This window comes from Centrocercus urophasianus, unplaced genomic scaffold, assembly GCF_019232065.1.
Source record: "Centrocercus urophasianus isolate 14NV4802_14NV808 unplaced genomic scaffold, USGS_Curo_1.0 seq_16, whole genome shotgun sequence".
NCBI lineage: Eukaryota > Metazoa > Chordata > Aves > Galliformes > Phasianidae > Centrocercus > Centrocercus urophasianus.
Genome location: NW_024884711.1, coordinates 27,881,140 through 27,896,964, shown reverse-complemented (window position 1 = coordinate 27,896,964; position 15,825 = coordinate 27,881,140). Strand labels below are relative to the sequence as shown.

Sequence of the window (15,825 nt, the reverse complement as noted above, 5' to 3'; positions counted from 1 at the left end):
TGGCAGGAAAAGCTGCTGGACTGTAACAGGGTTTTAGTTTTGTGTTGCTGATTAAGAGCAGAGAGACAGATGCTGCTCTGTTCTTGACAATAGCCCTGATCAAATTAGCTGTGACTTTTCAGATGTACATATCAGTTGTACATTTCTGAAAGGAAAAAAAACAAAACAAAAAAATTTTAAAGTGAATTTTAGGGCAGAGTGTTCCCTGTGGTATCTGTGGGCCTATTCTACTGGTTGAGTTACACCATGAGTTGAGTATAAATGCTGTTGTTGAACAAGTGAATTTAATTTGTTCTAAATAATGCATAGTTCACAAGGGTTGCTTTGTCCAAATAGTTTCTTAGGATAAAGGCCAAGTTTCTTTAGAATAATAGTCTCGCAGTTGGAAAAGGGCACCTCAAAATGAAATACTTCTGTAAGTTATCTACTATTCCAGCTTTGCAAGATCACAGAGCATGACTGTGAAACCTTATTCTGCTTTTTGCAGAGCTACTCCGATGAAATTGTTCCTACTACAGATACGTATTTGTCTGAGAATGTGCTCTTCTGATCCATTCCGTTGTTTGTTGTTTCGGAGGCTTTCTATGGAAAAATCTGCTTTTTTTCATCCATATAAATAATTCACCACAATTTACCAAAGTAAATTCTAGGTGGTTTTTTGTTTGTTCTTTTTATTTGGTAGAATGACATTTTCAGGTGAAGTGTTTCCTTGCTGCAGCGTTGTATGTAGAGGAAATGTGGAAAAAATAGTGAAGGCACTGCTTAATAACCTTTATTCGTGCTGTGTTGGACCATGTTGTTTCAGTTACAGCTTTTGTCCTCATTACGGTTTAAGGATGCCTATGCTTTTGTATAAAAGCTTAGAGGAGTTTAACCTCAAGGCAGTGTTGATTCAAAGGCTTACTTAACTTTGTAGTTAATTATAGTGTAGCTTTCTAAATGAGATTGTGAGAACCTGACTTGAAGCACATAAGAGGGCAGGGAGGGGAATAGTGTTTAAACTTTGCTGCAGTAAAAGAGACTGATGCATCTGTGTATATTTGCAGATATATTTTTAATGAAGCTAAGTTCCATGAAGTGATGGTGGCTGTATTTTCTCTAAATGTGAAGCACTGTTGTTTTTGAAGTCTCCGTATTTCTAATTCTCGTTTGTTTCATTAGAAATAAAAATTGTTTCTTTAACTGGAGATAGTTTTTCTAAGAAGCCTTAACAATTACATTGTTTTGGGCACTCTTCAGGTGAACCACTTCTCCTTTCTTCTATTTTCTGTTTTTCAGGCTATTGCAATTAGCAGCCGGTTGTTATTGCTGCAAGTAAAAAAAGCATGTCTGTCTCCTTATTTTTATTAAATCTGGACTTCATCTATACTAAAAAAAATAAAAACAACTAATTTGTGTAGAAATAATTGAAGCTCCTCAGAATGGTTATACCAACTTCTTACAGGAAACATTCTTTTTCATGTATCCTGCGTGCGATTTGGGAAGGAAGAAAAGGTTGAGGAGAAGCTGGGCATATCCTCTGCAGTCCCAGAGAAGACATGAAAGACAAATTTTTTTTTCCACCTCTCTGATAGTGCTTCAGGCATGCAGAGTACAGCAGAAAGGTTGATTGAAAAGGTTAAGGTGTGTACAGATCTACGATAGGCAGGTGGGTCTGAACAACAGAGATAGAAGGTTTGAGCTAGAGGACGTCATTGCTCTGTAAGAAGTCCCACGAAAGACGTTGAGCTAAATCACATCCTAAAGACTATGGTTACCACATACGCTATTGTGTCCTGAATCAAAAGGCCAAGAGGCTGTGCTAAAATTTTTAGGTAGATCTGACTTGGATTTTCCAGCGTTAGCGTTGCTGATTCTAGTCCTCACAAAGTTGGGTAGGACTGTGTTTTTCTGAGTCTTTGCAAGAATAAAGGAATTTAGTACCATTGACAAAGAATGTAGAGCAAGGAAAGGAAAGGTATAACCTTGGACTCAAAAGTTGATACGATTGACTTTTATCAAGGCTAGAGTACAGTAATATACTCAGGTATGTTGAGGAGATTGCTTTAAGCACGATCTGGTGTTCTTACAGCTCCTGAGGTTGAGAAGTAAAAAAGATGATGTCTTTGAACACTGGAGAAACTCATCTGGGTGCTGTGGTAGGTATTTTGATTGTTTGTGGCAAAAACTGTGTTTAGCAATTAGGTCAAGTTTCCGTAATGCTTATGCTGCTCTTGTCAAAAGCACTGCATCTCCTGACAAGAGTAGCATTTAGGAAGACTGACTGGTTAGTTAAATCATGAAGAGGTAACTTAGTCATGGTGTTTGCATTATTTGTTCAGAACAGTTGAAGTACTGACCTTTACATTATGATTTCTCGATAAATTGAGAGAGCATAAGGCTCCCAATGTTAGTGAAGCCAGCTGTTTGGGATTTGCTGTCCAAAAGACTGTTTTCTCCGTTCATCCTGACTCTCTGACTAATGTCAGCTACTTACCCTTATAAATAAAAATTTCTCAAGCTTTACGAAACTTAACGTTTGTCCTATTACGTAGTGCTTGACTGTAATCGTTTAAGGACATTGCTCATGCTTGGCTGATACAAACCATGAAATGTAATTGTATATGCCCCTAAGCAAATGAATTCCTTTCAGGAAAAGGCTTTTTGTCTGTCTTTAGAGAGGAAGTTTCAGTTTTTGTACATGAAATAGACGATATAGGACAACGTAAGTGTTGCTTTTCATGTATTCATTACTCCAGTTTTTGTGTCGCAGAATTATTTCTTCTGAAATACTATGTTTAGATACTTTTTTTTTGTGCTGAAGTAAATGAGGGACTGATTTTATACTGTCTACTTGCACACGTTTTCCAAGCCTTGATGAAAATGTGTAAAGTGGGGTGAAAAATAGTTCTACCACTTCCATTAGGGACTTTTGATTCATTACAATTTATATCTGATAATGCAAAATAAAGCAGTAGGTGTCCAGGCGGGACTTTTGTGACCTGCTGTAGGGAACTTGCTTTGGCAGGGCGGTTGGACTCGATGATCTCTGGAGGTCCCTTCCAACCTCTATGATTCTGTGTACATACTAGTGCTTGTTGCGTGAGGCACAATTTGAAGGAGAATGAGGGAAAGATGAAATAGGAAATAAAAGCAGCACAATATAAGGAATGTTTTTAGATCCACAAATGGAAAAATGAAGGAACTTCCTGTGACCTGCTAGGCTCCGTTTTATTTACTGTACGAGCACTTCCAAATTGAAAAAGCTATGAAGAAAATATGCTTGAGTAATGACCATGTATATCACACTGCCCATTTTGTGTTCCTTAGTCATTTTAAGTCTATTTAAAATGCAGTTAAAAGAAGTGGTTCTAACCTAGCAGTTACTTATTTAGTCTATTTTCCTACTTCCTATTTCTCTTTAAATCCTGTGTTCAGTTTCAGTCTTGAGTTTACATTTCCAGTTGATTAAGAAATGAACTTTTGTCTGATCTGTAAAATTAGCAACAGGCTGTAGGAATATATTTTAGACCCCATGAAGCAACTGCTTTGGCCATGACTTACATGATGCATTGTTTCTGAATGCTATAGCATTTCTAGTGGAATAGATTGTAGTGGATGTATAAAGTTACTGTTGCAAAAATCATGATATATCCTGCAATTTTTTTTTTTTCTTCATAGCACAGAGAATGACTTTAATACATAAAATGAAACTGGGGACTGAAGAGTGATGGGTTGGATCCTACCTCATAAAAGCACTTCCTAGCATCTAGAAGGACTTGTAGCCTTCAGTGTCAGAAATGAGCAGTGTCTAGTTTGTGTGTCAGTCTGTCTGACTTCTGAGGAAACAAGCTTTTTCTTTCTTTCTGACAGCGTGTGCAGAATGTCTTGAAAATGTTAAATGCATCAAGGACATTGCTAAATAATATCTATAAATTATAAGTCACTGTATCAAGTAAATTCTGAAAGTCAACATGTAGAAACAGGCTGAGAAGATCACTGTATTATTCTATATCCCTTTTAGGTATGAAACCAATGTTGGTTCCAGCTATACTTGATACAATAGTGAAGACATGGGGGCCTGAGTCATCACAGGACGGGTAGATATTCTGTTTTTCAAATTTGGAGGAATAGGAATCCCAGCTCATTATTCAAGTTATGCAGCTTCTATAGTATTTTTTAAATATCAATCAGATTGATATTTACAGAAAAATGTTGTATAAGAATGAAGTCATTCCTAATTCCAATTCAAATGCAGAACAAAGTGCTAATGGTTTTTTCTTCATCATTTGCTTTTTCCGCTGATCAGGTGCCTTGGTGTTTCCAGCTTCAACTTCAACTGAATTCTGCCATAATTACCATTCTAGTTCCATTTCAGCTATACTAAGTAGCCAAGTATTGTTTATGGTATTGCTCAGATAGCAGTACAACAGGATACAATTGTCCAGCAAATACTGTTCTGAAGTTTTATTATCCACACCTTTTTTAATATAACGTCTCTCATGTGTTGCATTAGTTTATTTTTTCCCTGGCTGTTCATAAACCATGTCTACCTTACTCAGTTCATTAATGCTTACCAGTTGCAGTCTTAATTCTGCATTTGGCATGTGCTGTGTTTGCAGTTGTTCCAGTCTGCAGGTAATATTTAAAAACTAAGTCTTGTAAGTGTCTTTATGTAACCGCTTTACAAACAGATCCCTTCTTTCTCTTCTGTAGTTATCACTGAATTCTGCATGAAACAACTTAGAATCCTTCCTATATCTGACAGCTCCTGTCTTGTGTATGCTTTTAAGGTTAGCTAATAAAGCTTGAAAATTACAGCTGCTTCAAAAGTCGTCTTCTCATTTGGATGTTTAAACCCTAAGTTTTTGATTTCCAAAATGATTTTACTCCCCCTAAATAATAATATAACTTTTTTTTTTATTTGAACAGTTTTGGTAATGGAGCAGAGTACTCAGTATTTGTGAGTTGATGGAGAGGAAAGGCGTAAACTTCTATTTTTATCCTGTAGAATCTTTCTAAAGTCTTAGCCCAAAAGCAATGACTAATAAACATGGTGTGTTTTTGTTTCCTGCTGGTTTACAAATTATTGTGTAGTATATAATCACATGCAAGGAAAATGCCAGCTTTCTTAATAGTTAAGCTGGCATCAAGTGAAGAATGGAAAAAAGAGATTTAGTTTCATGCTGTAGAGTACTCCTTTCCAGAAAGTAAATAAATGCAGTAGTGTGTTCCAGTATTCACATCAGATTTTGGCATAACTGAATACTTGGGAAAGAGATAAGGCAGTGGTAAAGGGTACTGTTCTAGTCATATGATGCCATCTCAGTTATGTGGAAGGGGAAAAATCTGGGTTTGTTTTCCACGCTTTCAACAATATATTGGTATGATTGTCAAAGTTTCTGAATTAATGCAGCTCAGTGAACAAGTGAATTTGTGTCAGCAGCTGGCTCATTTGGAGTTACTGGTTGTCTTTGTGAAATCTTTCAATAAAGGGAATATTAAGAGATTTTATTGAGTTGTTTCAGTACAATGTTGGTGGTTTTTTGTTTTTTTTTTTTTTCCTTGGGGGTCTTGAATACTAACACGCTATTCTTGTAGTATCCAGACTCAAAAATCTGCACAACACAGGCTTATGGATAGCTGTCTTTGGGTGAGAACTTTCAAGCTTATTAGTTGAGTTCAGATAACGTTTAACATGGTCAAGAAAACTGTATTTTAATCTGTTGTTAACACTCGATTGCATTGGATTAAAATCAAGATAAAATAGATACCATTCTGTAAAGGGAATTTATACAGTAAGATTGTTATAAATCTTTAAGCACCTGTTCATTGTCACATTGAGATTGGCTGACATTTTAAGATCAGAATAGTAAAGCTAGAACTTCCTAGAAATATGGAACAAATGAGATTAGAAAGATCTAGTAGAGGTTTGAGGGTTAAGACTTTCACTGAAAGCAGTTCCTACCCAGAGCAGGTTGCTCAGGACCTTGTCCTCTTGCATTTTGATTATCTCTACAGCTTTGCTGGACAGCCTGTTCCAATGTGTGGTTTCTTTCATCTCAGAAAAAGAAACTGTAAATAATACCTAGTCAGAATCACCTTTTTTTTTTTTTTTTTTTTTTTTTTTTTTCCTGACTTGTACCCATTGACATTGTGCCTTTCCCAGAGGAATCTGGCTCTGTCTTCCCTGTGTCCTATACTCTAGTTAGGTAGTTTAAGATTGTAGCAACAATTCTTCTGTTCAGACTTGAGAAATCTAGTCCTCTTAACTCCTCCTCCTAGATTACGTGCTCCACCACCCCAGTCATTTTGGTTGTCTTCCTCTGGACTGCTCCGGTATGTCAGCATATTGTGCTTGGGAGCTGGAACTTGCATCTGGTGTTTCAGATAAAATCTCACAGGCGCCAAATAGAGGGAAGAACTGCTGATGACACTCCTGCTAACACAGCCTTCCTTGCTACTGACTGATACTCAACTTGTGCATGAGAACCTCCATGTTATCTTTGCAAGAAATGAAGTAGTACACAGTGAATGTTTTGTCAGATTTACATGGTCCCACAGGGTGAAAGTGCTTCCAAGCCAAGGTACATTGTGCAGTAGGAGACCATCCAAAGCCCGTGTTTCAGCAGGTTGTCTCCTAGACCCTTAAATTTTTTTCTTCTTTCTTCTTTCTATCTTGTATAGTCTGTCTTCTCTTCCCATACATATATGCAATAGCATGTGTATGCTGCTGTAGGGTACCACAGGGTACCACTTAACTACTGTGAAGGCCTACAAGAGCCAGGCATACAGTCACCATTTTGAGCTTGCGCCTGTGGTGGTTGAGGTTTGTCTGCCTATTGCCAAACACAGTTATTAATAGCAGTGCCTGCCTTCAGTCTGTCTAGGAATGCAAACTTATGCATTTCTTCTCTGCCTGGCTTCCATTTGAGTGATGGGCCTTGAGATTCCAGTTGGACAAGGGATTCAGAAATCAGTCAGAGATACAGGAATTGGTGTCAGATCCATCAGTCTTGTTTTGATAGGAAAAAGTTTTGGAAAGATTACTGTCTTGAAAGCCACAGATTATAGCATTGAAAAACATGTTTATCTGCAGTGGAAGATCATGTTAAATCTTCATTCTTGCAGCTCAAATTAAATTGTAGTGAATTAAATATTTGATAAGTTATCAATGTTTCCATATTTTTTTTTTTGGCAAATTTTTCTGAACAAAGTACTGTAATATGTAATTTTTCTATGTATCAGTCAGCTGTGCTACGTGTGTAACTACAAAGTAGCCCATACACAAACAGAATTCATTGTCAGGGGCAACAGGTCTTTCAGAGAGTAGTCTGTAAAAATTCATGGCCAAAATGTCAATGTAGCTTAGTCATTTTGTTCTGGTTTTGATTTGTAGAATGAAAAACTCTGGAATGTTTTCATTAAAACTTACGAAGAGTAATTTTTGCCTCCAAGGGTAGACATGGGATTTTAAAATAACTGGTAGTACTGATGAGAACTTTTCAAAGTAATATAAAGTGACTTGTTTGCGTATTACGAGAGCCAATGGGTGAAACATGATCTGGGGGAACGTGTTGTACTTAGTATTGAAAATAATTACAATAATCAACTGTTGATGAGATTCCCTTATATGGAACTTCCAATGTATGGGATACATCAAAATACAATTCATGGGTCTTGAGGGTGGGTGTATATTTTGGCACATGAAATGGAATATCAGCCTTGTCAGCTGAAGTATGTGTTTGTTAGATATTTATATGTTTTCAACTCTGCTGCCAGGGAGATATGTTTGGAGGGGGGTTGTGTTTGGTTTGGTTTCCTTGGCTAGTTTGAGGAGGGGAGAAGTTGATTTTTTTAATTTTTATTTATTTATTTATTTATTTATTACCCCAGTGGAAATATATGGACTAATTGAACTTTAACTTTCAGGGTAGTGGATATGAATGATATTCTAAGTAAAGGATATTAGGGGTTTGTATGTACTCGGTTAAAATCTTGGTATTTTAAATTATTTATGGAACAGCGATCTCAGTGAAGGGTGAGAATTATTTCAAAGATGTGAAAGGGTTTGTTTGTTATTTTGTCATCCCTCCATGGCAGGGAACTTTTCTAATTTACCCCTTCAAATGACTTGCTTTGAGTATCAATGAATCACGCTTTGTGGGGGGAAGAAGTTTTAATAGAGAATAAGTGAGATGCTCCAAAAGTAATGCCTCCTCTTTATTTCCATGGAAGCAGCTACAGATAGAAAAAGTGCAGTAACACCATCTGAAAGAGCAAATTCTTAGCAATAAGAATTGAAACTGTATTTCCGTACAGTTGCCATCATTAGCCTATTTGCACGGATAAATTGATCAAGAGATTCTTCATTTTGTGGTGTGACAGCTGTGTGTGTGGCCATCTTGAATGTGATTTCTTCCATCTTGCTGTTACCACTGCTGAAATGCACCAGCCACTGCCTCACTGTGCTCACATCCATTCTTTGGTCTCCATAAACGTTCAGAAAGCATTAGTGAATGTCACTGGGTACCATTTTTTTCTCTGCAGGGAGGAATTTGGTGACACACCTTTGCTTCAATGCACACTTCGTGTCAGATATCATTCTGTCAGACTGCCCCTCTGCTGCCATCTGTCACATGGCAACAAAATGTAATAGAATATTGCTGGGAAGATTCAGCCTCCACTGCTGTACTGCCTGTATCTGTCTCTGACATCATGGGCCAGTGTAATAAAATAGGAGGCATTAATTTCATCACAGTCCTTGTCCTGTAGGGAGGCTCTACCACAATTAGAAGTTCAGTCAAAAAATGTGATAATTTTAGGTCTGGAATATGTAGTGATTTGTTGTGTGAAGTCTTCCCATGTACATGTTATATAAAACAACTAAGGACCTGAAAAACTAAAATGCTGACAAACGTATGCAGTATCTGCAATTGGACTATCAAGCTAATCTGTGGGTAGTTGCTGGAGACTTTAAAAAACATGTTTGCATTGCTTGAAATTGTGAAGGGTACTACATTAAACACTGCAGTTTGAGGGCAGGTAGGACCAGAAGTAGTAGTTTGTGCTCTTGCTTTATATTAAGATTTATGGACAGAACTGAATGTTTGTAAGTAGAAGCGAAGTGTAACTTGGTAGTTTATGTTCGAAGTAATGCATCTTTGCATTTGAAAGGCACTTTGGTTATATCCTTCCATACGATGGAAGCTTTAACAGTTATCACTTGTGACATTGTTTCCACTAGCTGCTAACTCTTTCGTAGGAACCTACTATTTAAAATATCACCTCTATAGAGTTAAATCCCAAATACAGACATCACTGATCAATGAATTGTTAATAAGCTCTATATGCTTTGGCATCTATTTTAAACTGGCTACTATTTTAAACTATTTTAAATTGCTCTCATTCACTGTAATTCACTGTATTCCTTAATACTGCCCCCTAAAAATGAAACTTTTCCAATTTTGCGGTATTCCACGTCTCTTATTTAAGAGTTAGTCACACGTTAGCAAATTCTACATTGTATGTACCTTAAAGAATCACTTCAGTGTTCCGTTGTAGCATAATGTACCCCTTTTGGTATAGTATCTCCTCAATAACTGCACAACTTGGTACAGCAACTGCACAGCTTGGCATCATGGAAATAATTATATTTAACTCCGTATGTTATTAAAACTGTATGGTTTTGTATGAGGCTTGTTTTCAATTTGAATTTTAGCCCATGTTTAACATGGAAGAGTTGTATCTCTTGTTAGTTACTACTTAATTCTGATACCATGTGGATTTACTGTACCTTGTAAATCAGCTCTTTGGCATCTTTCTGTTCCACAAGGAAGACAAAATAAGCCATTACAGTTTTTTCTCTATTTTAATTTAATCTTCATGTAGAAAACTTTCAGTACTTGTAAACTTGTTTTCTTGACCAAAAAAATAAAAATAAAATAAAAATGCCAGAAGTACAGTATATCCTGCAGACGAGATAGTTACGACTAAAGTAACGTGATGGAAATATATGGATGGTCTGAATGGCTTGAAAGAAGCAGATCATGGACTTCCCGCATTTGTGTAATGTTAAGTACTAAGTAAACTTGAACTACAAGCACTGTCATATGCGAATGTGGGCAGCTCTGGGTTCTGCATTCCCTGGAAATCTTTCCTTAACTTTTTCTTTTTTAAAAATGAATTATTGCATTTTGTAAGGCTTTACAGACATAACATTTGTTTTCTAATCCTCACGTTTCCAGAGTCCTTTTTATCTATAGAGTATTTCAGAAATGTCTAATTAGTACATAATTGTGAAAGCATGCCATTAAATGATTGAGCTTTGTAAATGCTTTGGTTATCACTCATTTATATAACCCCTAGCGTATTTTTCATGAGGTAGTTTTTTGTTCTAAATTAATAGTATTTGCAGAACCTTAAAATCACACTATGATGATGATATCGAAATAGTAAAATATAGTTTTTAATTTCCGCTAAATTAAGCGAGCAATTTACAGGTTGCTTTCATCAGGAAGTAGTAAAAGATTGAAAGGACTTCTCCCTGATTAGTTGCTTCTGTACCCTTTTTCACTGGGAGATTGCATGGTTCAGTGAGATATATAGTCCTGGTTTCTCAGCAGGACAGCCTACTTCTGTTACGAATAAAGATGGGCTCAGAAGTCCTGTCACTGTGAGATGTGACACTGTCTGATATTGCACATAAGGACACCTTTCAGAATGCCTTGGCTGCTGTGTGAAGACAAGCAGCTGGCTCTGTTTCTGCACACCTTGTGTCTAGGGCTGCATGCTGCAGAATGCACAGATGCAGTAAATGAAACCCTAATCCTTCAGGCACTGTGCTCCTTAGTAGTGCAGGTTTTTGCATAGTGGTCAAGCAGCAGTGGTGTAGCCCTTACAATTGAATGTGCAATGATCTGGTGAGCTGGAGCATCAGCAGGCAAGTCAGATATCTCCTAACTTTCTAATGCAGCCCTTCGTAGACCAAATACTGTTCTGTCGCATAGAGGGCGATAAGGGGAACTTTGTAACCAGTGATGTTAGTAACCTGGTGTACTTACAGCTTACTGATACTTATAGCTGTATCTTCCATGTATTCAAAATAAAACTTGCCTCTTATTTTTAAAAATGTGTTATGTTGCTTGTTACCCTTTTTGTATATCCTAGAAGAGCTGGCTTTCCTTCAGGAAGGTTTTTAAGTGCAAGCCAGGTACCATGAGTTGTATACTTGAAATTCTTGGCTGACTTGGAGTCAGCTATTAAGAGAAACTGGATAAGAGTGGAATCTGGTTCTTTCCCTGCAGCAGATTTCTTATCCTGTCCAAATAACAATAGACCTCTATGTATCTTTCAATCTTACATTTTCTTTTAATAGGAAATTGCAACAGGGAACTCTGGTTTAACTTGTATCACTTGTAACAGACAGATATTGTTATGATTTTCCCTTTAAATTACATTCCAGAAAGCAAAGTTGAGCTGAAACTGGAAATAAAAAGATCTATGTATTTTGATTTGTGAAGAATACACTTACTTTATACAGTTTCTTCCCACTGTAGATTAAAAATAGCATGTTTTTTGAGGTTTATTTTTATTCAGAGGTATGCCAGCATGTTGGTTTTTTTTTTTTCTTCTGTTTCCTGTTCATAGCAGAGTGGGTTACATTGCGTTTCCACTTTGACAGGAAGGAAAACTACAGGAAGGCATTGTGAAATGCAGTGTTTTCCTCTGCACAGGCTTTTCATTTCCCTTTTTGATGTGAAAAACAAGATAGGTGATCATAACTCTTCAAGAGGAGACATAGCTTTCGAAGAGGAGTACTTCAAGTACTCCTTATGAGCAGTATTTGATGTTTCAAGTTCTCTGTGAATGTCGTGGTTCTGTACCTTTCAAACTGAATGATGATGCTGAATACGGCGCATTTCTTAGCCTTTTTGCCACCTTATTATTTTGTGTGAATAACCATCAAATTTCACTTTTAAAATGGTTTTGGCATAAACACAGAGGTATGCTTTTTGTTAGTTTTACAGTAGTACGTAGACATGTGCTTGCTTGTATGTAAGTTCAGGAAAGCATAATTGCATTTGAGATGAAAAAGTCATATATGAAATATTACAGCAGCTACTATAGAAATTGTGTTTTTTTTAAATGTACCAAACAAACATGTTCTGCTAATCTGTGGAATGGACTTCAAAGCTTTCTTACAGCTTTGTATATCAATAAATTTTCTATCTGTTTCAGTGCGTGTGTAGTGAATCTCACTACATTTTATAGCTGCTTATTTGTGTGGTCAGTTATAAAGAACAGTAATATAAATCAAAATCTTTGTAAAATATTTAGCATCCTAGTAGCTTTTTTATGCCATAATATCTGCATGAAAAAGCTTACATAAAGTTTGTATAGAAATTTGAATTGATAGACACTGTCATCAGTGTTTTCAAAGTACCTTCAATTATTCTTCTTATATTTAAATTTGCTTTAATTTAAGGTCCAAACCTGTGTGGAATGGTACAATATTTCTTTAGTAACAGGGATCTGAATTTAAGAATGTTCTGAAATCTTTTTTTTTCTTTTTTCCTTAAGGATATGGCTCTTGTTGCTCCTGAAGCACCTTCAGAACAAGCTAGGAGAGTTTTCCAGACATATGACCCTGAGGGTAAGGGCTGTACTCATTCTGTGGATACAAATTTTGAATTGTAATGGATGCAGAATTCTGTGGAGTATCATGAGGTTTAACAAAGTCAAGTGCAAGGTCTTGTACCTGAGTTGAGGCAATCCCCAATACTAATACAATCCATAGAATCATACAAACTGAGGGATTTAAGGATAGAAAAGGGGCTGGGTGTACTAATGGATGGCAGCTGGACTTGAAGCAGCACTGTGTCCTTGCAGTCCAGAAAGCTGACCTTATCCTGGACTGCATCAAAAGAAGCATGGCCAGCAGGGTGAGGAAGGTGGTCCTGCTGGTCTGTTCTGATGAGGCCTCACCAGGCAATCCATATGTGGAGTCCTCAGTAAAGGAGAGACATAGACCTGTTTGAGTGTGTCCAGAGGAGGGTTGTCAAAACGAACATCTCCCCTATGGGGACAGGCTGAGAGAGCTGGGGCTGTTTAGCCTAGAGAGGAGAAGACTCTAGGGAAACCTAAGAGCTGCCTTTCAGTATTTAAAGGCGGACTGTAAGAAAGAAGAGAGCAGGTCCTCTGACAGGGTCTGTGGTGATAGGATGAGGGGAAATGGTTTCATAAAAGAGACGAAATTTAGGTTGGATATAAGGATAAAGTCTTTTATAATGAGGGTGGTGAGGCACTGGAGCAAGTTGCCCAGAGAGGTGGTTGTTGCCCCATCCTTGGAGACATTTAAGGTCAGGCTGGGCCAGGCTCTGAGCACCATAATCTAGCTATGGGTGTTCCTTTTCGTTGCAGAGAAGTTGGACTAGATAACTTCTAAAACTCTCTTCCAACTCTAAAGATTTGATGATTCTATCTCTTCAAAAAGGGAAGCATTATTTTATAAGATCTGTTCCAAATACTGAACTTTCAAATCCATTGTTCTTTCTACATCATGATAATATGCTTTTATTCATGTGCTAGTTAAGCTAGAGAAGAATTAAGTACTTAGCACAAACAACATTAAGTTTTCAATGCAATAGTTAATCTGCAAGTGAAATGAAGGAATTATCTGAGAACTACTTCTAGCATTCTTAGAGCATAAGCTTTTAAGCCTGGTAATAGTCTTGGTAGTTAATGGAAAGCTTATGTATATTTTGTCTTCTTTTACATTACGTTTTCATAAAGTAGTTGATCTGCTATGACTGCCTTCAGCATGAAATTTTGTTCTTAAATGTGTATGGCACAAGCTCAAAGTTACGTTTTGGAAATAGATAATGCCTAACATTCAGGTATTATTTTAACTGTTCAGAAGGGGAAAAATGTACAATTATTACCCCTGTCGTGTCAAACAGATTGCTATAGACTGAAGTCTTAGCAAGTATTAAGCTTTAAGTGTATGAATGATGAGCTTACAGTTTCTGTATTACATTCCTTCTTTTCTTTTTCAAAGTGTTATAAAAGCTGTTAGAAAACTGTGTTCCTTCTAGAGCCCTTCCACTGTTTTTTCAGTTTTAAAGATGTACAGTATTTATATTTAGTAGAATTTGTTTTCCTGAAAAGCATTTTGTTTCTTTTCCTAATGAGTTTTGTTACTTTTTCAGATAATGGCTTTATACCTGACACTCTCCTAGAAGATGTAATGAAAGCTCTGGACCTTGTTTCAGATCCTGAATAGTAAGTATAATAACCTTTCAGTGTATAGAAATATAAGTTAATTCTCGATTATTTTTTTATTTTATTTTTTATTTTTGCCTGTACTCAGGGCACAGGATGTTATTTTGGAGTTCTTAGGTCAACTTTAAATGAAACAGAACGGAAGAATTAGAATTAATGTCTCTAGCTTTGGTAGTAATGAGTACAAGAAATATCCTTGCATCATTACTCTGTGTTGAAGAGAGTTTTGTGAGTGTATTCCTGCGTGTTGACTAAAGTGAAACAGTGACAAAAAAAAAACCTGAAACACCAAGATACTGGAAGGCATATTGAATACAGATTAACATTGGACGTACGTGCAAAGTTTGAAGTGAAGCTGCTTCAGTTATATTCTTGTTTTCAGGCACCCAGTACTTTGTGTTCATAGTTGTAATTTAGTTGAAGAAGTGACACCCTGGTTTCTAGAATTAGAGTCAAAGCTATTAAGAAAAAGGTAATATATTTTTTTATATCATGTGAATGACAGGACTAGCGTTCAGTAGCAGCAGTTAACTTTCAGTGCCAGAGCTTACCTTCCAATTAAATTTCACCACTAAATGTTCAACCCAGAAAGCATAGAGATGTGCTTGGACGATTTTTTTTTTTTTTTTTTTTTTTTACATCTCCAAAAGATGGTTTTGCTCTTTTGTAACCATATGTTCAGTTTATTGTGATCTAAATAATTTGTTTCTGTAGGATGGCTGTGGAGACTGCAGGCATACTTACCACAGACATGAAAGTTGATTGAAGTGGTTTTCTATCCTTTAAAATGTTACAAATGCAACAAAGTTCCCTGAGCTGTTCTCTGTGGAGAAGTGAAAATTGAAGTTAAAAGACACGCGTGGAACTAGAACCAAATAAAATGTGACCAAAATGCTAGCTTTTGTGTCATGTCAGTAAACAGTAAAAATTATCGAAGTTTTTTGTAAAGAGGTCTGAGAAGCTTTATTTTAGCCTTTTGTGTTCTCTTGCCTCAGTGAGTTCCCTTTCTGCACTGAGCAGTTCTTTCATTTGTCTGTTTGGCCTTCAGGACATCTGTGGCATAACCCTGGTGTGTTTTGTTGTCCTTACCACATCAAATATAAATTGACTTAGGAAGAGCCAGTCAGAAGGCCTGCTATATGGAAAAGACCTCACTGAAGATCAAACCATAGAATATTTGGTCTTGAAACGCTTCTTCTTAAGTAAAAAATTTTGTCCAACATTACTGTGTTGAGGACCTATTGTATTTTGTTTTCAGTTGTCCCGTCTGTTTAGGGGAATAGAAGTATAAGTAACGTATTGCAAATAGCCTATAGACTTTTCTGCTTTTTTTTTGTTGTTGTTGTTGGTTGGTTTGTTTTAAAGTAAATGAAAGGCATTGCTTCCAAGAGTGCTATTTACACCTTTTAGTTTGGGATTGAGATGGAAACTCCATGATCAAGTTGAATAATGGTCAGACAACCTGCTTGGAGCTTGTGAAGGATAGAGGGGAAACTTTGTAGTGCAGCTATGAATTAACAAGTTAATCAACCAATTCAGTATTAAACTAGTTTATACAAACAG

General features: G+C 36.7%; 1 protein-coding gene across 5 annotated transcripts in view; it reads left to right on the top strand.

Annotated features, from left to right (window-relative positions):
- The window catches only part of MINDY3 (MINDY lysine 48 deubiquitinase 3), a 48,008-nt gene that overhangs the window by 23,974 nt on the left and 8,209 nt on the right, over positions 1-15,825 (top strand). For 4 of the 5 annotated variants that reach the window (XM_042816885.1, XM_042816888.1, XM_042816889.1 and 1 more), the window contains 2 exons: positions 12,562-12,634; positions 14,190-14,262. In XM_042816885.1, coding sequence (XP_042672819.1) covers positions 12,562-12,634; positions 14,190-14,262 — 146 coding nt within the window. Of the gene's footprint in view, positions 1-2,071; positions 2,139-4,003; positions 4,080-12,561; positions 12,635-14,189; positions 14,263-15,825 lie in introns of all 5 variants that reach the window. The other variant, XM_042816887.1, reaches the window with a different exon arrangement.